This window comes from Labrus bergylta, chromosome 15 (assembly GCF_963930695.1).
Source record: "Labrus bergylta chromosome 15, fLabBer1.1, whole genome shotgun sequence".
Lineage (NCBI taxonomy): Eukaryota > Metazoa > Chordata > Actinopteri > Labriformes > Labridae > Labrus > Labrus bergylta.
This window is the reverse complement of record NC_089209.1, coordinates 25,772,722-25,800,113: the sequence shown is the minus strand read 5'-3', so window position 1 is coordinate 25,800,113 and position 27,392 is coordinate 25,772,722. Positions and strand designations below refer to the sequence as shown.

The 27,392-nt window shown below is 43.4% G+C and overlaps 1 protein-coding gene across 2 annotated transcripts in view; it reads right to left on the bottom strand.

Annotated features, from left to right (window-relative positions):
* Positions 1–3,365: 3,365 nt before the first annotated feature.
* The window catches only part of cdk19 (cyclin dependent kinase 19), a 58,803-nt gene continuing 34,776 nt past the window's right edge, over positions 3,366–27,392 (bottom strand). Inside the window, exons 5-13 of one of the 2 annotated variants that reach the window (XM_020636697.3) lie at positions 15,193–15,250; positions 13,668–13,799; positions 11,707–11,850; positions 10,249–10,318; positions 10,047–10,119; positions 8,948–9,045; positions 8,586–8,664; positions 7,044–7,292; positions 3,366–3,619 (exon numbers count right to left, since the gene is read on the bottom strand). In XM_020636697.3, coding sequence (XP_020492353.1) covers positions 3,494–3,619; positions 7,044–7,292; positions 8,586–8,664; positions 8,948–9,045; positions 10,047–10,119; positions 10,249–10,318; positions 11,707–11,850; positions 13,668–13,799; positions 15,193–15,250 — 1,029 coding nt within the window. In that variant the 3' untranslated portion in view covers positions 3,366–3,493. The remainder of the gene's footprint in view (positions 3,620–7,043; positions 7,293–8,585; positions 8,665–8,947; positions 9,046–10,046; positions 10,120–10,248; positions 10,319–11,706; positions 11,851–13,667; positions 13,800–15,192; positions 15,251–27,392) is intronic. The other variant, XM_065963719.1, reaches the window with a different exon arrangement.

The following is a 27,392-nucleotide window of genomic DNA, read 5'->3' as shown; positions in this document are numbered from 1 at the left end:
TAATTTCAGGCAAAATCCATGAAACAGCTTTTTTTAAATCTTGCAAACATTAAACGTCTTATAATAGGTGGTGGACACTTTCTGCACCAATAATTTGAACACCAATAATTTACTTAATGTAACAAAACTCTTTTAAAAGCAGTGGATAGGGAACTCGCTCTGCACTTTGAAGACCCAGAAGGTCGAGCTCACAAAAGTTAACAAAAAAATAACTTTTGAGTTTCATAGAAAACAAAAGTCCAGTTCTCTTATCAGCCACCAGGTGTCAGTGTTCCCTAACACAACATGTTGCCTCCACCTGTGCAGGCGAACACACACACTCCCAATTACAGTCGAGCCTTTGGGTGCGTTCTTTAATACGACCTGCACAGAGGCCACTCGTGACCAGGCAGGACCAGTGAGGTCTGTAACTAATTCAATGGTGGGTAAAATAAATTAGCATACCAATCCTATTGGTTCAGCTACAGTTGATTTAAAATGTTTGATATTCTGTCAGACTGTTCAGTCTCAAATTTTACAACAACCACAATCTTTATCAAATAACTTTGTGATGGGGGCGCTGGTGGCAAAGTGGTATGAGTGGTGTGGAGGCTGTGGTCCTCCAGGCGGGCGGCCCGGGTTCAAATCCGACCTGTGGCTCGTCATTCCTTACTCTCTTTCTCCCTGATTTCCGACTCTATCCACTGTCCTATCTCTCCAATAAAGGCACAAAATGCCCCCAAAAAATAAAAAATAAAAATAATAACTTTGTGATGAAAATCATATCTGGAGTAACACAAATTAGAGGACAAATGTGCTTTATCCTGTAGAAATACTTCATGTTATTTAGTAAACATTTTCATGAGTGGAGTATCTAATAACTAGAATATTTCCTCCTGACGTGAAGCAGGACCAAAAAAGTGGTAAAACTTGAAGTTTGACTTTTCTCAGCTTCGTCCATGAGTTTAGAAAGATGAATATAAATCTTGTGTCTGTACTCTTTTTTTGAATGTAAAGTTAGCTTAGCTTAGCACAAAGATTGGAAACGAGGGCGGCTGCAACACTGGATATCAACCTGACTCCCTTAAAACACAGATTTTCACCCAGCTGGACCTTTTGTTAGCAGGCTGCTCAGGACGTTTCTGGGCGGAGCTAGTGTGTTTCCTTCAGCCAATGAAAGCACACAAGTGAGTTTAGGAGTGGATACGATTGGACACAATTCAAACCAGCAAATATGACAAATGTGGATTCCTAAACGAGGGTGAACCTTAAGTCGGCTTTGTACCCGCAGATGTGGAGTTTGACTCCTTTCTGTTGGACAGGCAGGTGACAAACACCGGCATTAGCTTGTGCTAGCGTGCGGTAGCTTGCAGTGTAGGTAGGAGCAGTAAACGTTCACACAATATGAGTGCAGTGGAGGTGATGAGCCCAGGAGCAGGGACCCAGTTTGAATGCTCTGTTTACAAACTGCAACAAACATTTCTACTGACTCCACCTTTAAATACTACTTTATGAAAGGTCACTTTGACCAACTGATCAATAATCAGAAGAAAATAATTTGAAAATCTTTAGGTGCTCTTTTCCCCCGTGCAGCTCTGCCAGCAGATAAGGAGTAAAATTGCATGTTTCATATACAAGAAATACAAAATCCTCTTCCATTGAAGTTACAACATGAGGTTGCCTCTCGAGGTTTAGGTCTATCTTTAGATTGAGAGATTACGCTAATAAACAACTTCTTAGGTTTCAGTTTTGGCCTCTAATTTAGAATATGTCGAGAAGATTCAACGCAGTGATTAGAATGAATATCAGACACGCAGGACTTCAAACACCGCCCCGAGCCCAATACTGTGTTTTAAGGGAGTTCCAAAAAGGAAGAGCCATGAGAGAGTTTCTCATGGATGAACTCAAACAGGTGTTGTGATTATGTTGATAAACCAGATGACTTCAAAACGGAATAGAAAAGAGTATAGCAGAAGGGGCATGGATGATTTACACGGGACAGCCACATCATGTTACTGAGTGTTGGCTTGTATTAAAGAGCGCAGCGACGGTCTCTGAGTGAGCCTCGGTGTTGACACTACGCCGGCTCAGTGTGTGGCCGGAGTGGAAGAGGACGAACGTTCAAACAGCTTGACTCACCCCACGTTTGTTCCTGGCTCTTAGCAGACCAGGTGCAGAGCGCTCAGTGCAGTTCTAGACAGTGAAAAGATAAACACACACACACACGCGCACACGCTCACATGCACACACACGCGCAGACGCACACGCATGCACATGCACGCACACACACACACACACACGCACACTCACGCGCACAGTCACGCACACGCTCTCACACACACACACACACACACACACACACACACACACACACACACACACACGCACACTCACGCGCACACTCATGCACACGCTCTCACACACACACACACACACACACACACACACACACACACACCCTCTGGGCAACAATAAAAACAATAAAACCTTAAAAAACAAAGAACAATCTGACATCAGGCAGTAACAGTCTCAAAAAGCATATAAGAGGGGGGGGCGTACTGTTAGCTGCCCTGTACGTTTATGCGCACGCTCGTGTTCAGAAACCTTGAAAGTCTTGAAGGGTCCCCGATAAGACGGGTATCAGAGCAAAGAGTCCTGGACAGAAAACAGTCCACAGGAGGAAAACAAAGCTCTGCGGTGGAAATGTTTCTTATCTCTAAAAGGTAAGCTTAGTGATTCAGAATAAATGTCAAAAGACTTTTCTTACTTCCCAAACCCCAGACGAGAGAAAGGTGTCTAAATGTAGAAACCCTACGATAAGAAGATTACATCAAATTGCACATGAAATATTTCCCTGCATCCGCGTCAGCTGAGGAGCCGACTCGTGTCCTTGTAGAAATATGCGAGTGGAGGGGGGGGGTCAGCTCAGACGTTTCTTCTGATTCTTCTGAAGGTGATTTCACTCTAAGCGGTTGGCGGTAAAGGGCTCTTCTACTCCGGGCTTCTCATTTTGTCCCATCGCCTCCGTATGTTACAGTATTTACAATGACATCAATTAACTTGAAAACTCGAACGAATAAGTGAGAGCGATCAAAGGAAATAGAAAAAAAGGTGCTTTGTAATGTACATATATGAACATATGAAGCGTTTTTGTAAGTGCCACAGTCCGGAGTCTGTGTGAGTGACGCCTTCATCGCCGTCTATCTTACAATATTTTCAGTCGTTCCCCCCGCCCGACGAGGCGCAACTCCTTGTTAGATTTTGTCTTCTTTTTGGTTCCTATGTTTGTTTGCCTTCATGTTCCAGTGCTGGTGGTGAAGGCGGGGGGGGGGGGGGGGGGGGGTCCAGAGGTGAGCGAGAGGTGAAGGGGAGGGATGATGAGATGTTACACTCAGAGGGGGGGGGGGGGGGGGGAGGGGTCAGAGCAGAGCGGAGTGGGAGCGATGGCGCCTGCCGAGGGAGGAGGAGGAGGAGGAGTTTGACTCCTCTGCTGGTTCAGGATTGAGCTGGAGCCTCAGTAACGGTGGGTCTGGTGGGAGTACTGGGAGCTCTGCTGGGAGGACGACGTGTATCCCATGGTGCTCTGGGGCTGAGTGGAACCTTGGACGTTGCTTTGGTAACCAAGGCGGGTGCCGGAGTGCTGATGGAAAAACAGAGAGAGAAGGATGGGGGAGACAAAACAAATCATCAGAGGCTTATTGACACAGTGTTGCTCAAGTCAAGGATCTGAACGGCTCTTCCACCTTTGTTTCTATCTTAAAATAAAAAGATTCTCTTGGTTACATGATGGGGATAAATCGGATTTGAAGCTTGACCTGCACTAGAGTCCCAGCCCCGGCCCTTTTGATACATGTCTTCCCACCTTCTCCTCCCCATATATCATGTCGCTCTTCAACAGTCCGATCAATAAAAGCAAAAAGGTCCAAAAAATAATAATACATCATAAAACTTTCATTTGGTTGTGTCTCCTACTGTAGGTTATACCCCACTCTGTCTCTGTTCATTCAACCTTCACAGTTCTAGTTAAACACCAAATTTTCCCCACCACAACATGATTTAAACGGCTCATATAGTCGTTTACAGGGGCAATTTGTAAGACATCTACCGTATTTTCCGCACTATAAGGCGCACCGGATTATAAGGCGCACCTTCAATGAATGGCCTATTTTAGAACTGTTTTCATATATAGGGCGCACCGGATTATAAGGCGCATAGAATAGAACGTGTTTACAACTGAACAAGGCTGGGAGATATTGTGAATATATAAATATAAATACGTATAAAACGTAGCATTCACAATAACTCAACGTTGTTCAAACGTTAATGTGCATATTCACAATATCTCCCAGCCTAGTTCAGTTGTAAACACGTAAAAGAAACACAGTCTGATACCGCTAATTCAAACGTTAGTGCATAACTCAACATTGTTCAGTTACATATAACACGTAAAGCTCACTTTTTCAGTTCATTCCCCGTCCACGAATCCCTCGAATTCTTCTTCTTCAGTGTCCGAATTGAACAGTTTTGCGAGTACGGCATCCAACATGCCCGGCTCCCTCTCGTCATTATCCGAGTCAGTGTCGCTGAGCGCCGTGTACAACCAGTATGGATCAACCAATTAACCAATTGATCCATATATAAGGCGCTCCGGATTATAAGGCGCACTGTCGTTTTTAAAATTAAAGGCTTTTAAGTGCGCCTTATAGTGCAGAAAATACGGTACATGGTGAAATAATTAAGGTATCTTATTATATGATCAGTCATTAAGGAAACATGCTATGTTGAAGTGCTGGCTTCTCTGACAACAATGCAGCAGCCAGTATGTCCTCCTTCTAACTTTAGATTCTGCTCCTGAATGCTCTGGATTTGTTTGGACCAGAGAAGGTAGGCAGTTTTAAGACAACCCCACACGGCCGTTTTGGACGCCCCTCAGTTTACCAGATATGAGAGCAGTTATCAGGTCAACAGGTGTTGCAGTGATGGAAGCGGGCAAGAGAAGTGGTTCAGATAGAAGTGATTGTACCCGACCTAAAAAGCCTCTGCATGTTTCTAAGAAGCTCCACGAGCAGAAACGTGCTCAAACTAGGATCAATATTGGAGATGATTTTGAAAAATGGAGAGAGGTTAGAACACAGAAAGGTTTACAGACCCATGCAGAGCTGGATAAACACTGAAGATACAGTGTCCACCACATGGCAACCTGTGTGAGCATCCACTCTAGAGATGAGGGGGCGGGGGGAGACAGCTCTCTACAATGTTTAGAATTTGGACTGCTGTAACCATTTTAAACACTAGGGGTCAGAGTTACATATTGCTCCTTTGAAGAATTTAAAAATGTCTGCGAGGAAAGAGGAAGATCATGAAAATCTAAAGGAGACTCTGAGCCTCAGCGGAGTAACCGTGTGAAAAGTAGCTGGCTGTGAGGACCTCAGCTGAACTGACTCATGTTTACTCTACTCGGGACAGGTCACATGTGCAACACTGTGTCTGGTTAGGAGAGTGATTGGAGAGTGGTGCATTGTGGGAAAGGCTGCTATGTTGGGATCAATGAGAGGAAAAGTGGGATGCTGACAGTGACAGCTCAGTCAGACAGCGAGCCACACTCCTGGTTGTGTCAGTGCACGCCGCTGGTTTATTTATACATGAGCTGAGGCCTGACAGCGACCAGCTGTCTCACATGCAGTCTCAGCCAACGCTAAATATATCTTTACCTGACATGTGAGCCGGACAGTGTCGCCCCCATGTGGCCCGGCCATCACAGCACACTCACATAGAGGTAGGAGAGGTCAGGAGGAGTCACCTCTATCACACTGGGCTCTGTGCGGCGCACTCAGTGACACATGCTCCGCCTATCAACACACTCGCTCCAACACTCGCACATCTCGCCCTCTGTGGCCCTGCGATAAACGCCTCCAGCAAAAGATACGACAGATGCCAGAGAAGGAGCCAAACACTGGCTGGTGTGCTATCAGCTCCGTCTGCAGGGACGTGTGGTATGTACAGACTTTATCAGTGGGCCAACACACTGTTGTTGTCTGCTGTGTTATGACCCTGGCCGTACATTAAACAACCTCTTGCTGTCACAGACTGTGAGACTTTTCCAACATTGAAATACAATCATGAGAGTTTATCTGGAGTTACATCCCGCTTCCATCGACTTGATGGTTTGGTGTGAAGCGGTCATAAAAAGCCAGTCAGTCTTCAGTGTTTTTCTCTTCTCAACTTTCTCACAAAATCAAACATTCTTTATAGAACGGAGATTTTTTTAGTGTTTTAGGCTTATTAAAAAAGCCACAATCAACATTGTGAACACTTTCCGACTCAGCAGGTGTGAAGTATCAAACCAGAGAGGGGCCAAACTGAATGTTACACAATAATTCATAGAAACAGGAAAGTCACATATTATGAAAATTCAATATGATGTTTTTCTAACACTAATATGTGTCCCTAGTCTGTCTACAATTCCCCCAAATATAAGAAAAGTCCATCCTCTCTGTCTTCTGCCTGCTCCACTTTTCAGAAAATGTGTGCTCAAACAGGCCGTTTGGAGATTTTCCCTTCATGACATCACAAAGGGCAGTAGCCCCTCCCCCAGGTGGGTGACACTCCCACAGCTAGGTGTTTGTTCTGCCCTCTGAGTCTGACTTCTCACCGTAAACAATAGGGCATGGAGCAAGAAAGCCAGAGACACCCAAGCCCTTCCAGAGAGGGGGCGTGGTCATACACAGCTCATTTACATATTTAAAGGTACAGACACAGAAACAGCCTGTTCTGAGCAGGGCTGAAATAGAGGGGTTTATAGACATGATCAAATACAGGATCAGAGTGGATTTAGAACAAGAAACTTCACACACATGTTTTGAGGAGCTCTGAGAATTATTTAAACTGGTTGAAGAGGAGGAGGATATGTGACCTTTAATATACAGCCCATGATATCATCCTAGCTGATAAGATAAGTTTGATGACGTCACAAAGTGTGTTTTCATTGAGATAAACACACAGGATATCAGCGGCCAAAACGTTTCCTCTGTCTTGAGTTCACCAGTATGTAAAGCCCCGCTGACCTGGTACTCTGACTGAAGCACCCCAGTGCCTGAGGAGGCTCCAGAGGGCCCGATCCGAGGTTTCTTGTTAGGGGGGCCCTGGTCCTGGCCATGTTGTAAACCCCCGCCGGCAGCCCCCCCTGTAGCTCCGCTAGTGCCGTTGGTCTGGGCCGAGCTCTGCTGGGATGGTGCCTGCTGGGCCGCGGCCTGCTGCTGGTTCTGTGCCTGAGTCTGGCCGGTGGTCTGCTGGTGCTGCTGGGTCTGGTTCTGCTGATGGACAAGTGGGGCAACAAAACAAAAGCTTAGCAGAGCTGATTAAGAGTCCGGCTGTGGGAGAATAAATCTGATTAGGGTGACCCAGAGATGAAGTCTGTGTGAAACAGTTTGTGTTGGTTGCTTGAGAAAGACGTTTTGTTCCGGACTGCTTGATCCAGTTTCATCTGCAGGCTTTTGTTCTCTTCTCCAGTGACCCACTTTCACTTTCAAATGAGGGAGATGAACTCTAACGATGGCACAAAACATGACGGCGTTCTACTGGCTGACCTTGTTGGTGTGTAAACAGAGTAGTTACGGTTTCTGTTTCTGTGATATTCACATGCAGCTGAAGCGGTCACGCTTGCAAAATGTGTTGCCCAGAGATGTTTTCAGGAATTTACTAACTCAGAGCCTGAAGGTTTCCATGTGACCGAGCCATCGGAGGACAACAACATAGTCTCACTACGACTGGCTGGGATAACAAATCCAGAAGCCTTTTTTTAAGGTTTACTAGGAAGCTCAAAGAAGAAACGTGATGAGAGCAGGTGGGTTACGTAGTTTAATAAACCTGATGATTCTTTGGTCAAAAAATATGATATTGGTCTGAATAAGTGTTCTAGTTTTAGCTCCTAGGGGAACGGGTAGCCTGGTGGTTATGACGAGTGACCTGTGTACAGAGGCTTTGGTCCTCATCCCAGCGGCCGTGGGTTGGAATCCGACCTCAGCCCTTCGCTGCATGTCACCCCCCCCCCTCCTCACAACATTTCCTGTCTCTCTTTAGCTCTCCTTTCAAATAAAGGCAATAAGGCCAACAAAAAAAAACTTGAGTATTAGCTCCAAAAACACGACTGAAAGGAGCATTTCAAAACGGTTTTACACAGCTCGGTAAAAAGATGGTAATAGTGTGATAGTAAAGAGGTCAAACCATAGACTGTAAATATTAATGGACGACGTCTGAGTGACTTCAGCCATTTTCTACGGCAGGGGGCTAGATGAGACTGTTGCAGTTGTAGAGTGCAGGAGAAATGATGGAGGAAGATATGCCCCCACACTTGTTTAAATACTTTGACCTGAAGAAGACCTCTGGTACAAATGTTGTGATTTCACATTATTTGCATCTGAGCGAAGTGCGCAAGCTTTGCTTCTTCCTCAGTCTTATGTTTTTGCACCGCCCTGCACGTATAACTACCTCCTTTATTGGGGGTCGCTGGTTCAAGTCCCGGTGTGGACCAAGTCTGACAATTGGTCTGGTAGTTAGTGTAGCACGTCTCAATAACAGAGTGTAAAATAAATAAAGAGGATAATTACCTTTTCTGTTTTCTCCTCCGGTTCGTCTTCATTTAAGAACTCTCGTTTGGGGTACGGGATCAGACACCCAGCGAACACACTAGAGGACATCACAAAGAAGCAGTGATTAAAATCTGTCATCATGAAGAACAACATGTGATCCAACCAAAACTCAGAACTTTGACAACAGAAACACAGAAAAACAAAGCAGGGAAGGAAGGTTAGAGCATAAAGAGCACATTCCTCATGGAGAGGAGTGAGCCACTGACGGCCTGTTTTTTTATTGCTCAATCAAGACAAAGGAAAACCTCCTGCGATAGTATAGAGCTTCTATACCTGCAGAAAACTCCTGAAAGCTCCTGCAGAAGGAGCTTTAGACTCACTCAGTGGTTGGTAGAGGATCCTCCAGGAAGTAGGGGTCCTGCAGCGCCTGCTCTGATGTGATTCTTTTGGTGGGGTCCATGGTGAGGAGTTTCTGCAGCTGAGGGTAAAAGTACAACATGCTGTTACAAAGATAACGTTGTGTATTTATACATTAAGCCTTACCTACTGTCAACATGCATTAAAGGATCTGTGATGAACACGTTCAGCTGAAATGACCTAACTGTTCAAAAATGTGAATGAAAACTAACACGAGGTAACACACGGTCAACTGTTGAGAAGCCTGTTTTTGCAGATTTCATTTTATTTAAAATGCGTCTCTATCTGTGCTCAACACTTAGTTATTTGATTTATTGATTTGTTTTTATTTAAATTAAAAGTGTTCAAATGGATTTTGGTACGATATCATCAGTGTCACTTTCTAGAAAGAAATTTATAGATTGTAAAATGTTGATAAAATCATATCATATGACCAGTGTCCGAAGAGAAATTACACTTTATGTAATTGAGCAAAGGACTTCTTTACAGGAAGAGTGCAAAAGCCGTTGGGGGGGTTTGGTGGGTTGCTCAAAGGCAACAACTTTCATACTTTAGTCTAACCGGGACTTGAACCAGCAGCCCTCTGGTTCTCTACAGACTGAGCTACTGCAGCCTAAAGTAACGTATTGTGAGTTGAGTGTTTCACTTGAGTCCTTCATAAAAGACTGAATAAAAGAGTTGTTAGATTGTGTTTGACTCTTAATATTCTCAGGCTATTAATTCAGGGTTTAGCGTCTTGCCAAAGGACAAATCGGATATGTGGCTGCAGGAGCTGGGGATCGAACCCCCAACCTTCAGGATGAGAGACGACCGACTCTACCACTGAGCCACATGATTTTAACATGATTCAGGACTTTTTACTGAAAAAAACCCAGACACAACTCATCACACTCATTGATGGTGTGTCATCATTTCTGGATATTTACACAAACTATCAGAAAACGTTTCTGTTTACATGTTTACTCAGCAAACTGTGACACATCCCTCCCACAATCCTCAAGGCTGCTGGCGTACACAACGTGAAAATTACATAGAAGCAAACAAGTGTGTGTGTGTACGCACCAACAGGAAGACTTTGCTGTCTGGTTTGACTTTATGCTTCTCCATGTATTTGATTAAGCTGCTGTTTGCGTACCTGAAAGATGACGAAACACAACGACACGCTTAGAACAAAAAAGAACATGAAGACCGTGTTTATTGTTTTGTTTTTTGTTTCTGTCTGTGAGATTGCGATCAGGCTCAGATCATCACGGCGTTGACTCACGTTGTTCGTCTGAAGTCTTTCTGCAGTGTCGGGTACTCGGGCATCTTCCTGATGTCTTCCCAGTCTTTATCTGTGGGATATGAAAAAACACAGAACAGACCCCATAGTTTCATGAACACAAAACTCTGCTTGAACCCTGAGCTGGATTCACTGACAGTGCAGGACGGCCGATGATTTCTGACACCGAGACACTGCACAGAGAAATAATCTTAAAAAACTCAAGATGTATCATTCTCGATCAGGCCAGGTGATCGAAGATGAGTTAAACCAGGGTTTGTGTCTGTAAGTATGAACCATAGACTGTAAATATGGAATGGACGAAGCCTGAATGACGTCACCCGTCTATTACAGCATCGATGGTGGTCTCCATGTTGGAAATGCTGTCTCAGTCTAACTTTTAGTCAACCTAATGACAGACTGAGAGCTGGAGCTGAGGCGGGTTTTAAACCTCTTGATGAACTGTTACACCGCGCCCACCTGTCAATCAGGTCAGCTACACGCCTTATTATGAATAACTCTTATCCTTCATCAAATCAAAACGGATGAGCCGATCAAGACATGAGCTAATCAGACCTGTTTTCTATTTTTTTTACCAGGCTATCTGCTGTATAAAACAGGCTTTTGAACGGGTGTGTATTAGGAATATCCGGCGCAGTTCTCCTGAAATGATCTAGATATTTTCATGTGAAAACGGCATATATGACTTCCAGTACTTCTGCAGCCAGCCTCTAGTGGACACTAGATGAACTGCAGGATTTTGCACTTGAGCATTGGCTTCATTTTTCAACACCTGAGGTCGCTGCTTTGTTTTCACCTAGTCTTAGACTAAAAAATAAATGCCATTAAATGTGCAGCTGAAAGGCAGCAATGTGCACACAAAGGCAGGGAGGGAATGACTGATGGAAAGTGAAGAGATGTAAAACAGAGCAAATCATGTAAAACTGTTTTGTAAATGTTTACCGTGTTTGATAATGTACTCAGCGTGTTTATTCGACCTGTAGGATACACACCTCTGTACACACACTGAAGGGAAACATAACTCTGTTTGTTGATAACAAACTCCACCGGACACCTTGGAGGAACAGAGAGCCAACACAAGTCACTTTACACTTCCACTTGTTCTGCACTCGACACTCACTGTGTCATTCAGTCATTCTGTTGTCAGCACCCTGGCCTAGTGGGTGATACACAAGCCCCATGTACAGAGGCTTAGACCTCCGGGTTTGAGTCCGACCTGTGGCTCCTTTGCTGCATGTCGTTCCCTACTCTCTCTCTATCTCTCTCACTCTTCTGATTTCTCACTCTGTCCTATCTCTAAAAATAAAAGAAGGTGAGCCTGATGACGAATGATGACAGACTAATCAGAATCAAAACAGAAGTCTTACGCAGGCTGTGACCGTGTGTGTGTGTGTGTGTGTGTGTGTGTGTGTGTGTGTGTGTGTGTGTGTGTGTACAGACCTGCAGGGAAACCCATGACGCTGAATATCCTGTCCAGTTGGTCGTGATGGAAGGGGTTACTGGTCTTGATGTCTTCTTGGCGACAGTGAAATATGGGCTCCGACGTTAACAGCTCCGCAAAGATGCAACCAATAGCCCAAATATCTAGATCGTGGACACACACACACACACACACACACACACACACACACACACACACACACACACACACACACACACACACACACACACACACACACACACACACACACACACACACACACACACACACACACACACAGTTTAGTTTTGTACTCGTATCTCCTGCATTCATGATGACAGTTAGGAGAGGTTTCGATGGAAGTAAATTCATCCTACAATGCTGCATCAAGTCTTAGTAGAAATAGAGAAGACGTCAGATGAGTTTTAAAGGTATACTTCACCCATTTGCATTAAGCTTTGTATCATTAGAAACCTGGTAGTATTTTTGAATGGTCGTGCATCCCGTCCTCATTTTCCCTTGAGATGGGAAATCTTTGTCTTAAGTCTGAAAAGGAGCTTGTCATTTTGCGTCATCTGCGTCTGCTGTGGTTAGTGGGGTTTCTAAGATACCAATTCCTTCTGGAAGAAATCTTGTAATCCATTGAGGAAACGGGCATATGTGTTGTAGTAAATGTCTGTAAATAGAGGACATTAGTGGGAGTAGCCTGCCGTGCATTGTGGGATTTGTTGTCTTTCATCAACATGAGCCAAAAAGACACTTTCTGCCTTTTCTCAGCCGAGAAGGCACCAACTTCAAAATGTATTTCACATTTCTACTACATATATGACCCAATGTCAATACTGATTCATGTTTCAACGGGTGAAGTATACCTTTAAGTTGGACCATCCTCTATACGTAGGCTGGGAACCAAAAGAAAGCCTCAGCTGGCAACAAAACAGCCTTTTATGGCTGTGAAAAGAGCCAGCCAGAGACTGTTCTCTGTGAGAAAGCTCAGGAGTTTTAATGTCGACAAATCATTGTAATAATCTTTTATTGAGTCCATTTTTACTTTTCTGATGATCTGTTGGTTTGGAGTCGGAGAAATATAGTTAAAGATCGCTGGCGTTGACTTGAATCATCTCGGCCATGTTTTTCAAATAAGAGCCAATCAGAAGGCAAAGGCCGTCCTGGAGGACCCTCAGCACCGTCTGCATGAAGAGTTCAGACTTCTGCCGACAGGGAGGAGGTTCACTTTGTCGTCTGTCCCATCAGCAGTTTGGTTTCTTAATAAGATGTAGGCGTTGTTGCCCGTATACTTTAACCATGAACTGTTTGTCTTAGTATCTCTCCTCTCCCCTCATGTCCATTGTGATGATATCTATGGGAGTTATATTTTATACATGTCTATTCATGTCTATGTGCCTGGGTGGACCCTCTTTCACAAACCAAATGACCCCTTGGGGACAATAAACATTTTCCAATCCAAAAGCTAAGCTAACTGAGTGGCTTATATCAACACAATGACATGACAGTGTTTGTTGTTATTCTTCTAAGCTAACTCTTAAAATCCATAAAAATGTCCCCCTCCCCAGAACATTTTATTGAATCACGTCTTTAAAGCGTCCCTCAAAGTGAGCGAGCCAACCTGAGGTGTTGATGATATGAAGCACCATGTGGACACACTGACAGAGTTCACTCGTGTTCCAGGAATGATAAATATAGACACGTAGACACACCTGCTTAGTCATGACCTGTCACCCAGCAATGTACATTCTTGTTCACATTGAGGGACTGACACCTTCTGATTTATAATGAAGCTTCACTTCAGATCTGGTCTGCAGACACACACACACACACACACACACACACACACACACACACACACACACACACACACACACACACACACACACACACACACACACACACACACACACACACACACACACACACACACACACACACACACACACACCTGTACACGTGACTTCACACTCACCGATAGCTTTGGTGTAGTGCCGGGCCCCCAGTAGCAGTTCGGGGGCCCTGTACCAGAAGGTCACCACCACGGGGTCGAGGTCCGCCAGCGGTTTGAGCGGAGAGTTGAAAAGTCTGGCGAAACCCATGTCAGCTACAGGAAGTGTGCAGAGAAGACACATGAGGTCAGCAAACACAGACATTATCAGAGAGCAATACTGAACCTGAGAGGAGAGGAGAGGATTCAGAATCCTGAAAATCCCCTAATTTGACCCCTAACAAGCTACCTAAGACAGAGGTTAACATTTTCAATTTTTCCCCAATAAGGTTCTGGGTACCCGAACTTTGAGCAGCTCTCACAGGTTTCCTACAGGAGTTTAATTTAAAGAGGACATATTATTCCCCTTCTCCACCTTTTCAAACAGTCCCCCTGTGGTCTAAATGAAACATCTATGCTGTGCTTTGGTCAAAATATAACATGAATCAAGCACCAGAGGAGGTTTGTGACCCTGTATAAACCAGCTCTCTCAGAACGCTCCGTTTTGGTGTGTGTGTCTCTTTAAATGCAATCAGCCCCCTGAGTTTTCTCTGTAGACATCACTGCTCCGCTAGTGAGAAGGAAAATAGCTGACCTGCTCTAGACTGGGGGTGGAGTCCCTATCAGGGGAGGGGAGGGGATTTTTTTAAACCAAAATCCCACTGTGACATCACAAGTTGAGCACATTTGAAACAGAGCATTTTTCTCTGTGTTGAAAGACTTATGCAGACCACATACAAAGGACTGGATGGATTTATTTCACATTGTGTGGGTCAGTAGACACTCAGGATACCCAAATATATGTTCAGAAACACTGTAGAAGTGGATGTCCCCTTTAAGTCTTTTTATAGGTGTTATAAGACACCGTTATGAACACATTAGGTATGCAATATCCCTTACTATTACATTGTGGGATACAATTTGTGGACTATAAAGTTTGATTATGCTCACTCAATTTTCGGACACCTCTTAAAAATGGCCTGTTCACTACATAGCAAACAGTGTGTGATTCTGGACTCTGTGAAAAGTCCCACTGGGGATGTTCTCCTATATCGTCAGTTTGCTTGGTGGGAACTAGCTGTTGTATAAATATAAGATAAAACACACCTTAATGGTTTTGTTTGTAAAGTAAGTTCAGGCTCTCTCTCAGAGTGCTCTCCTGTTGGAGCAGCCAGGTGCATTAACACTGAGTGCAGGGAAACACTCAGCAGCAGCAGTTGTAGAGGATCTGGTTGCACTGACACAATAACTAGGTACTATTAGTGCACTCACAGGGTTTAAAAATAGACCGCAGCACTGCAGCGTTACCCTTCAGCAGTCCCCTGACCAGCTGCTTTATGTAACAGCTCTGATCTGTCGACCTCGCCCACAGAGGTTAAACACTGCAGCTACAGGACACTCCAACAAGTCAACAGCCTCAATGATCCATACTCATGGGGTCTATTAGGCTCGTTGTTTACAAAGCTGAATCGGTCAAACATAACAGACATATTCTCTGAGTCAGCCTTACCGATTTTAACCCTTCCTCGTTCGGGACCTTCCCCCATCACCAGGATGTTAGCCGGTTTCTGAAAGCAGACAGAGACAGAGATGAGGATTACATACGGTGTATAAACCATTTAAACACTGCTTCATAAGTGACACTGCTTCTGAACTAACATGTTGAGCATGTACATTGGGCTGTGTCGTCTTCCCTGTTGGTTACTGAACCCCACCAGCATGTCGTTCAGACATTTTGTAGAAATGCACTCACATATCGCTCAGAGGATTCCTGCCCACTCAGGAATGAGGTCAAACACACTCTGGCATGTCGCTGTGCAGGTCCGGTGTTGGTTGACAGATTTTAACAGCGACAAAAAACAGCTTCCAGAGGTAAACGTAAGTCTTAGGAGGAAAAGTGTTTAGACTGAAATGTGAGGACTCAAACTATCAAAGGGTTGGGGCGCCGGTAGCTTAGTGGTTAGCGAGCACGCCCCATGTACAGAGGCTGTGGTCCCCCAGGTGAACAACCCGGGTTTGAATCCAACCTCTGGCTCCTTTCCTGCACGTCATTCCCCACTCGCTCTGTCCCCTATCTCTGACTCTGTCCTATCTAAATAAATAAAGGCAGAAAAAGCCCCAAAACACACCTTTAAAAAAACAACATACAATTCATAGTGCTCCAGCTTGTCTGTGAGAAAAATCCTATTTTATTCATATATCAGCACTTACAGCAGCTCTCACTGTGTGCATCTCTTAGACTGTAAATATTAATGAATGAAGCCTGAGTGTTGTCACCCATCTGTTCCTGCAGGGGGCGATGGTGGTCTCCATGTTGGAAATCTTTTCTCAGCCTAACTTTCAGTCAACCTAACGACAGGCTGAGAGGCTTACACCGCGCCCGCCTGTCACTCAGGTCATCTACGTGTCTTATTGTGAATAACTCTTATCCTTCATCAAATCAAAACTGATGAGTTACTAAAAAAAAATCCTCCTCCGTAAAATGTGTGTCGATCAGACATGAACTAATCAGACCTATTTGGCTTTTTGAACCAGGATGTAAACATGTTAATCTCTGCTGTAAAAACAGTTTTTTTGAATGGGTGTGTATGTGTCTTCCTGTGCTTCTGCAGGCAGCCTCTAGTGGACACTCGAAGGAACTGCAGGATTTTGCACTTCAGCATCGGCTTCATTGGGAGGTTGACTGTTGTTTGTTGCATTTACTCTAGATGGCTCGTTAGCTTAACTCTTAACTAAGCAACAAATGAATGAACCTGGGCATGAAGTGTTTAAGAGTTTAAGTTTAATAACTTCACATTTCCTACTGTTTCACTCCTTTCCAGATCAACCCTCTGTTCAAGTATGGCGACCTTTGAGTGGAGGAAAAATCACAATGCTCACAGAATACTCTGAATTCTTGGCTTCAAAAATGTAGTCCTCAACACAACTTGTGCCTGAAACACAGTTGTTGAGAGACATTCATATCAATGAAAACATATTGCAGGCAGTTATACCTAAAAGAGAAAAAAGTGTCAGGGAAAGTGTGAGAGCACCCTAAAGCACATACTAAAGTTAAAGGGTTTCAGCAGAGGTGTCAAAAGTATTCACATTCATTACTCAGGTAGAAGTATAGATACTAGGGTTTAAAAACACGTCTGTAGAAGTTGAAGTATCAACTCAAGTTTTTTACTCAAGTAAAAGTGTAAAAGTACTGGTTTCAAAACTACTTCAAGTATAAAAGTAAAAGTAATGTAAGGGGACAAAAGCTTAGGCCGCGCCACAGGGGCCTATAGTGCACTACCCCACCTCCTCAAAAAAACATTTTTCTAAAGGCCTAAATGACTATAATGTTATATTAAAATGTAATGTTGAAAAATTGGGATGCACTTGTTTCAGCCACATTTATGCCCATTGAAAATGAACGCATTTTAGTATAATGCAAATACATTAAAGAACCAGATATGTGTTTTAGCATTAACATGTGTTTCATGGAGCGGAAGATATGATGACTAGTTGCATATTGTAGTATTGTAGTGGTGCAAAAAGTCAAACTTCAGAAGCATGTTATTATTGGAATGTAAATGTACATCCAAGCTTAGCTGCAGGAATCTGTGAGGGCAACGGATGTAAGATAACAAAACTGGACAAGGAAATTGGTGTACCCAGGGCAGGCTTAGTAACAATTACCCTTGTATGGTCAAATTCATTCTATCCGGATGGCTCAATTTATCTGGATAGGTTTTTGTGTTTTTGTGTGTGTTTTTGAACGATGAGAAGCCGGAATGAAAACAAGCCGAAATGAAATAGGAGTAACGAGGCTATTTTTAAAATGTAAGGAGTAGAAGTAAAAAGTCGGCTGAAAAATAATTACTCCAGTAAAGTATAGATACCCAAAATTTCTACTTAAGTAAGGTAACAAAGTATTTGTACTTAGTTACTTGACACCTCTGGGTTTCAGATATCCACATATGTATAATCATGCCTTTCTGTGGGTTTCCCACTTCACATTAGACGGTCACATTATTCTAAAAACCATGCTTTATTCTGTTCCTGTCCATTTAGAGGCCGTACACACCCGTCTATAAACACCACATGGACATATGAGCATACATTAAAGTTGTATTTGCAGACCTGTCAGCTGAGCTTTGCCTTTCACACATTCAATATTAGCACTCGTATGGAGTTCTGCTTTTGGCTACTTGACTAATACAATTCCAATATTTAGCTTTGTTTCCGTTCCAGTTTGCTCCTCTCCACCTCCTCGGGGAGATGTGTTCAGTCAGTCGCTGGTGGCTAACTTTGTCTCTATGCCAGTCGGTTATTATCACAGCGTTGAAGCAGAAAACAGCTGCATGCATCTGCAGGAAAATGAGGGTTGATGAGAGCAGAATGAGTGGGCCGTAAAACGATGAGAGGAAGAGATAATAAGACTGTGCTGGAGGCAGCAGCAGAGTAACAGTGATCATGTTGTAATAACAGTGACCGAGTTTGACACCTTGTACAGGACATGTTGTCATTTACTACATCATCACAAAGAAATGTAGAGAGTAACTAATTAACACAACATTAGTAAATGTTAAATCACTGGATTCACAAGTAATATCAAATAAACAATATCATCAAAGGCAAAATGTCACGTGTTTTAAGTCTACAGTGGCCTTCTCATACGATTTGATACAATATGATGGTATGGGATGTGATACCATGTGATCTTGGGGTCAAAGTGCTGCCTCCTGAGTACATTACAAGACATAAAAACAACAGAAAAAACTCAAACCACATGTAAACAGTAAAGCACAACATTTTCAAGCTTGATCCAGAGGCAGCTGGACTCGTTCCTTGGACGACTGAGAACCTGCACAGACAGTAAATCATGAACCAGTACAAAACCATAAAACACCATGTACTGCATGTGCAGCAGGATGCATTCTCTGCCTGCTATCAAACAGTCTGTGGATCCTCTCTGGGTGTCCAAGCGAATGTGAACCCTCTGGCAGACTCAGATCTGCCTGGCAAACACATCTTGTTGCTATAGAAACAAGTGCTAATAATGAGGTCTATTATTCACGCCTACAACACGACACGCTGTGGTTGGAAAAAACAAAGACAAACGTCTCTCAGAAAAAAAGGGCCAGAGGACTCCAGGCTTCAGCAGCTGAAATGAATGAAGAGATTCAGTCTGATCATGTTCACTCTGTATGATTTGAAAAAACACACACTCTCATTGCCTCTCAGTGAAAAGACCCCGGGTGAGTGTCAGAGCCTCTTCAAAATGCTAAATGAGCATGCAGCAGCCGAGCTAATGTGATGAAACAAAGAGATGAAAAGAAGGACTCGAGTGGAGCTAAGCACGGAGGAGAGGAGTGACCCCTGTGCTCCTCTGAAACATGGATCAGATTGTGTTTCACACTTCTTCAGACTTCTTCTTAAAATCATCCAGAGAAATGAATCAGTTACAGTTGGGTCATTTCATAAATGGATCAGCTGAGGGGATAAATTACACCCCCCCATCCCGCTGAGGACCAGTAAACTTCCTCCTCAGGGACATGGCCTCCTTCCACAAAACCTCTTACATCTTTGTCTTGAAAAGTGGGCCAGTTCACGAGCCAGAGGCACTCTTATACAACAGAGCGGGCAGGTTGAGAAACACCCTGTCCTAAAAACACAAAAAGGTCAAAAGAAAGAGCCATTTACAACCTGGAGTCGAGTCCAAGTGTCATGACGAGGAATCCCAACCTGTGGGGTGTTAGGGCCAAGTCTGAAAAGCGACATTTGGATTTGTCAGTGTGAATTACAATAAGGGGAAAAAGTTTGAAAAGTGCGGATGAACAGACCTCCAGTTCAGCGGTTTTTACAGAGCGCCAGCGTCTTTTTAAAATTGATTTCAATGCGAAGAGAGCGTTCTCAGAACAAAGCGACCATCTGGAGAAAAAGCGCAGCACCCTGCGTCTTTTTTCCGAGCTCTCCGCCTTTTACTGTGCAGTTTAAGCGTTAAGATGAAAGTCTTTCAACTTTTCAGAAAAGCGCTGTTGATGTCACCAGTACTCTTTTCAATTTTTTTTTAGCTTTACCTCCTACAGATCGTCAGCGGCCAGCAGCGGCCCCGGCGGCCAGCGGCGGCCGCTATATTTTTTCGCCATTTTCAGCTTTCTCCATAGAGCCAGCATAGCTTCCAAGCAATATGGTGGACGTTAAGTTTCAATTCTGGGAGTTCCCACCCACTGATCTGTGATTGGTCTGTAGCTTTAGTGGTGGAAAATATGAGGAACTAGCAGCTTCCAGTGACGCAAAAATCGTCATTTTGCATCATTGGAAGCTACTTTTCAGACTCAGAAATACAAAGAGTTCCCATCTCAGGGCAAAATGAAGGCGGGATGCACGACCATTCAAACATCTTTGATGTGACTGGAAAAAAAAGTGTCAAAAAGTTTATAAAGCGCTGTTAAAACATTTTGGTTTTGTTCCTTCTCTTTGTTCTGTCACATGTTTCGTACTATCTGAGCTACAAACTGCATTTTAATTCATTCAATAAATCTGATTAGTTGAAATCAGAAATGTGGGTCATGGTTTTCATGAAGGAGTTGGTGGTGGGTCTTTAGGCCAGTTGAGAACCACAGCACTAGACGACTCGGCCAGACCGCCAGACCAAACACACACCTGCTGGTTGTTTTAAGGTTTAGCAGACACAAGATCTCACAGAAACGCGCGGGATAAAACAAGATTTTAGAAGATAAACAAATATGGAGAGGGATCGACCTGGTCAGCTGACTGTCCTGGCGTGCGTTCGGATTTGCAGCGTCAAACAGGAACCGAGGAATCAAGGCAGATCGAACGGGAGGTGAGTTGTTAAAGTATCAACATTTCCCGCTCTGCTCACTCTCGTCGGGGGAAGCCTGATCTGGAAATGTTAATAACAAACATGTTTGACAAGCCTCAATGGAATGGGTCATGGAGTGTAGCTGACTTCTTTGCACACCAGCATCTGAACTTGTGAATCCAGTGTAGACAAACAGAGTCACATGTGGTGTCTTTCCAGGCCAGTAAATTCTGTTTAAAGAATCCTAAAAAACTCGACATGATCCCAGCTCAATGTTTCTGCCTCTTAAAGTTTTTCCTTGCTGCTGTCACTTTACTAAATATTGCTCAGTGCTCATGATGGATTCATATTAATTATATAACAACGAGTAAGGTCTTTAACCTGTTTGTAAAGGGTCTGCATAATATTAAATGCAATGTTATTTTGAAATGATACATTTTTTTATGAATTGGTGCAGATCAAATACAGATTGATTGATTGAATGATTAAAAACACTTCAAATAGTGCGCTTCCTTACAAACAAGGTGCAGAGTAACGTGGTCAAAAGGTACCGGTGGCATAGCCCGGGGCCGATCCCGGGGCCGATCCTGACGACTGAGTCATTGTTTGCACATTCCTGTTTAAACAAAACTAAAGCAGAAAAAAAATAAAACAGACAGAGCAAATATTACATAACCTTCATGCTGAAGGCATTCTAGAAACTTAGTTTAAGGGAGGAAATCACAGTGAGAAAAAAGATCCCAAATAAACTCAGGAAGCGGTCAGATTTATAACAAGTTCTCTATTCAGGATTGCATCTTTATGATCTGCTGTTAGTTCTTTTTCTTTATTAATCACACTTTTATCCATCTGTAGGGACTTGGGTCGGGAACCCACTCTGACATCTCTCCTCTAATGCATGCCCACAGCTCCTGATTGTTCATGTGTGTATTTCAACCGTTGCTGTGTGAGCAGCATGTCTCTCTATGACAGAGAGTAAAACCAGAATTTCCCTCAGGGATTATTTAGTATGTAAAAAAAAAAACAGATATCTTATCATTGTGGAAAACTGATACAGACTATAGAGTGAAGACAACAACACGTCACATCCTTAAAATAATATTTCTTACAGAGCTGAGGCTCATAAAGGCAGATATAATTGGATCAGGTGGAGACGAGTAGGCGTCACACTGAGCTTTATGTGAAGGTCAAATGTGAAGAGGAGTGATAATTTACAGCCATGATATCAGCAGCATCAGCATCTCCCCTGTGGTTCTGCAGCACAGTTCAATATCTGCTGATAAGTCTGTATTTACTGCAACAACTAATCACTTACAGCACTGTCCCGCGCCGGCAGAGACCGTTGGTTTGGTCCGCTGAAAGGTGCCTTTTGCTTTTGCCTGCAGAGCTGCTCAGTCAGCATCTTGACTCAGCTGGCCGTGCATGCTGCCGGGCTTGGCTAATAGCTTGAGGCTGTTACATAACCTTTGTGGGGGTTGGGACCAGGAGAAAATATGTGGAGGGGGGGGGATGGGAACCATCATGCAGTGGTGCAATGCAAGGCACATGCCTGATACCTATGGTGCAGAGACGCAGAGCATGCTACACATTGTTATGTAAGAGCAGGAGAAGAGGAGGCATGGAGGACGAGCTCCTCTCCCCCTCAGCTCAACACACAACACAACAGATCAGTCCTCTCTCATGCACACACACAACATGGCCAGACTTGTAGCTCTCTTATGAATTATGAGCGAAATAAGACGGCTCGAGGGCATTTTCAATAAGGTGGGATCACTCATCTCATTTATCACTCCTCACTGAAACACAGCACCTCAACAGAAAGCAATAACCACAACAACACGAGCTGTGGGGCGGGAGAAGTCAGGCGGCGCATCGCCATAATGGCAGGAAGCCCTGGCAATGAAACAGCAGGAAAAAAAAACGTAACGGCTAACTAAGAGCAGTGCATCAGTATGAAGGAGGTTGACAATGGAGAATTCCATCCGGCTGTAATGAAAATAGTTCTGAAGGGGCAGGAAGGCTTGGTGCTCAGATAAGAGGAGCTGTGACCTTCAGGGAGCAAAACAAGCACGCAGCTCCTGTGGGAGAGTGGATGTTGTTGTACAGGAGACGGGATTCCCCCTCCCCCTCCTCCTCCTCCTCCTCCTCCTCCTGAGCACTGTCTGACTGTGAAGGCTCACAGGGTTAAGTGTTAAGTGTGATGTATTAATATGACGTACACATTCAAAGTTTGACATGTTATAGAAGTGTTTTATGTTTTTGAAGTACTGGGTGCTGGACAGAAATACAAAAAGCAAAAGGAGGACTGAGTGTGCACACCAGAAGCTGCTTTGGAGCCCACTGAAGGTCTCTGAGTGCAACTGCACTGCTGTAAGACACACAGTGCTGTAACCGCCCCCCCCCCCATCACAGACAACGTGCAAAGAGGAAGACTGACAATACAGCCCAACATAACATCTGTTCTGAATGATATATGCAGAGAATAAAGTAAAGTGTTCAGTCACTTCGATCTCTTTTTCCTTCTTAGATTCACCCGTCAGCGTCCTCTTCCTCTGAGCCTCGGCCACCTGTATCAAACAGTACAGAGACGGGCTGACCGGCTGGTTCTGAACAGAACCGCGGCCCGCTGCAAAACTTACAGCCCGTCCTAACAGCCTGCCAGGCGAGCGAGCGACTACAACAAAATCAGCTTTATTCTTTTGTTTCATATTGGAGTGTCCTGACTGCGAGCAGGCGGCGCTTTTAACCAGACGCCCCGTATAAGTAGAACGAGGAGCGCGTTCCTTCTGTCTGCAAAAAGAAACACTGAGGCTGTCATATGTCACTGTCACAGCGTCATAATGTCGCAGCTCGGTCGATGACTCACTCGTTACTTACAAAACGCTCTTGATGGAGGACATTTTAGCATACTCCCGTTAAACGGGTGTAAAATAAAAAAAACAACAGATTGAACATCATGAAGCATTTAAAGACATTTGAATAACTCTCACTCTGCTCATCAAGATGATCATATATCTACAAAACAAACTATTGTTTACGTGTTTGATTCGACAGACAGCGAACATTTTAAACCACATCTCAAACATTTCTCCTTCCTTTGTATTATTCTGGTTTCCTACATATCTCCATTGTAAATGATAAATGAGTTTGTATATTTCTGTTCTAGTCTTCTGACTACTCAAAGCTCTTTTACACCACAGGTCACACCTACATATTCAAGAGTCCATCAGTATTAACTCATCCATTCATACAGATGCATACACCGCAGCCGACTGGATTAGTTTATACTTAATCCATCAGTGTGAATTAATCCAGCAGCAGGAGCAGCTTGTGGTTAAGTGTATTGCCCAAGGACATATCGGACATGTTGCTGCATAAGCTGGAAGTCTAACCCTCGACCTTCTGGTTGAGAGACGACCGACTCTACAAACTGAGTCACAGCCACCCTGTGTGTAATACTCTGAGTAATATCTTCACAGTTCAACACTGCAGGTGTACATTTGTAAAAATATTAATATAGTAATTTCCCTGTGCTTGTACATGGCTTATTATTTGTCCAGATATACTCTGTGCTTTGGTTCTTATTTCTGCTTATTACCGTACTAATATTTACATTTTATTCTATATTTCTATCTTTCCTACTTCTATATCGTGTTTGAGAGCTACTGTATTTGTTGTATTTGTTCTTGTCTGTTTGTATCTGCAGTCTTTGTGCTTGTTTTCATTGATTCTGTTTATGTTTTTTCATCTCTTTTTTAAAATACAGTTTTATTATTATAATCCTGTAAATAAGGTAAAGTTACAGTTTCAGCGGCTCCAGCTGCACAGAGCAGAATATTCTCTCCATGAATATCTTTACATTTTGACTTTTGTTGGATAAAACAGGCATAGTTAACTTCTGAAACACATAAATAAGCATCCACCTTACAATCATGAGAGGACACATATATATGTGACACTGTTCAGCGACAGAGAGCTGCTGCATGAGCGTAAAGGTTAAAGGTTCAAATAATGACTGGCTTCAGTACAAGTGTCAAACATTAGTCTGGAGACTTTTGCAAGATATTAACTTCTGTGTCTTTAGCTTTACATTTAGCGGGTGTACCCTGTAAAGGAAAACATTTACACAACCTGCATGACACTCCTGAAATATACTCCTGAAGTTTTCATGTTGAGCTTCATGTGTGGAAATCTTTCACTCTGACTTCACCCGGAGTTTCTCCTGCCAGCCTCCTAGTGAGATTCCTGCAGAGCCTTCTCGAGCGAGAGGGAGGGGGTGGTGACGTCTATTCCCTGTGCCCCCGCTACGATCTCTGTGCACATACTTAAATAGCAGCATTATGTTTTCTGTTCAGCAGTATGTTCTTCTCCACGTTTTTGTTGATAGAGTGATTCCGTTGTGCTACATATAAAATTGATGTAAAGACAAATATTCTCATTATAGCATCGTAAATCGAACTCTGTTGCTTTATGTGCCACTTCTGTGTTGTCATGTCTTACTTCAGGAGACCCCCCCCGCCCCCCCTCTTGTCTGACAGAGATAGTCTCCCGCTCCTCCTGAAATTATCTGGATATTTACAGGAGTGCATGTGTGAAAACGAAGTATTGTTAAAATTAATAGTACCTGCTTGTGAAAATCATTTAAACTTCCAGTTGCCAAGATGTCAGATATGCACTATGTAGTTTTGGTAGAGAAATGTAAAAGTTGGAGAAATGTACAGATTCTCTAATATATGTCCATAACTCTATACATAAAATGTGGTCACTGTAACACTGTTTGAAGATAAGGTGGTGGGCCATGGTTTATTGCCAAGTACATTTACACATACAAGGAATTTGACTTGGTGTATTGGTGCTAAACAACTAACAAGGAAATAAAGCAGAACTAACAACAACTTAAATAAAACAGAATAAGAAGCTATTACAATGTATAAAATAGAATTTAAAAATGTAAAATATTAAATATAAAAAATAAAAAAATAATAAAAACAGTAACTCTCCTGGTTGCTTTTTAGCTCCAAACAGTGTCCAGGGAGCCATTTTTTCTTTGAATAAAGTTTGTGTATTCAGTTCAGAAATCATAGCATGGATAGAATTGTTCCACTTCTCCAACTTTCAAATTTCACTACCAAATCTAGAGTGCACCTTTAACTTTGTATTTGACAGTAAGATGTTATGATCAGTTTATGTATGGCATTAAGATTGTTGCTCAAATTTAATTTGTAAAATGACCGTTGCTGTCCATGAAGAGCGACCTGGGTTACTTTCACAATAAAGTTTAAAAATCCCAGACATTTGGTTGTAGCATCTAATCTGTTTTCACTTCAAGTTTGTGCACACTGGTTCATGAACTGAGATGACGAATGCAGAGATAATATAAACATCAGACTTTGGGAATGAGGAGCTGAAATCAGTATCCAACCCTGCCACCTCAGCTCTTCGCTGCCGCTTTGCAGCGACTGCAGAGCACATCTAAGAATCTCAGAGGTCACTGATTGATGGCTGAAAGTGGCAAAGAGACGGTCAGACTTAAAGCCTGCAGATTAAATCACCACAGAGGAGAGAGTGTGAAGGGCCGAGTGCGCTCCCTGATCCCTGCAGGTTTACATAATGTAATGTCCAGCCACCACATGACCTTCGAGGATTGTCGGGGGATTACATAAGAGGGCAAGGCGAGATCCAAAGACGATAAAAGCCTGTAGATGGGTAGTTAGATGGCTCTCTGATCTGTGCGACTGCTCTGACTTGTGAACTAATTCACCATGAGAAGTCAACCAGCGGCTGAGCTACGTTTCCGCCCATCCGACCGTGTAATCTCTGTCATTCATTCTCTCATGAGCGTTAACTGGAAATAGCCTCCTTCCTGCCAGATCTCCTGACGTCAATGAGCAGTGATAGTGCTAATCAAATTAAACTTCTGTGTTTCACTGTTTGGGTAATTATACTTTTTCTTCCATAAGCACAGACAAAAATGTTGCAGATGCAGCGAGAGATAAGAGGAGTTACACACACACACACACACACACACACACACACACACACACACACACACACACACACACACACACACACACAGATGGGCAGTGGGAGTTTACAGAACAGCCTGAGAGAATGATAACTGTTCCAGTTATGTTTCTTTTTTCAAATCTCACATGTGAAAGCTCTGATGTTTTCTAAGAAGCCGCATGAAATCCAACCGATCCAGGGCCGACCATAAGGGGGGGAAAATAAAAGGGAAGACTTTCTGTCACCATTATTAACACAACAAAAACACACATTCTCATCATAGCCTGTATCAAAATGTTTTACCCTCTTCTTAAAATTGCACAAGTCTGAGCTTTTTTTGACGTGTGACTTTTTGATCCAGTAGATGTCGCCCTTGGGCCTCAGCAAGAAACCAAAACAAACTGCTGTTTGGTGACACCTCTGCTTTTCTGAAGCCTCCGCTCTCCTCCAGAGACACACCTCCAACCCCTCTCCACTCTTGTTTGCACAAACGAGTTATCAAATTGGAACACACCGTAACTAGGCACAAGCAGCGGACAAAATTGTCTTTGTCTTGAACTGCATTGTTGTGTTAGCGCTCTGTGGTTAGCGCTCTGTGGTTAGCCCTGTGGTTAGCGCTCTGTGGTTAGCGCGCTGTGGTTAGCGCTCTGTGGTTAGCTCGTAGCTTCACATTGCATGTAAATTTACCAGTAGTAAATACTAGTTTAAGGTTGGGATGGGTTGGAGGACTTGTTTATTGTTGTTTATTCCAGAAACATTTCACTCCTTGCACACCCTGCACACGCCTTGTTACAGGCTACAGTAGTTCAGCTTAGTTATGTCAGATACGGTAACTCTCTAAAGATAGATCACTCCAAAGGCGAGAGCACAATTGAAAAGCAAAACAAAAGACGACGATAACATGCAGA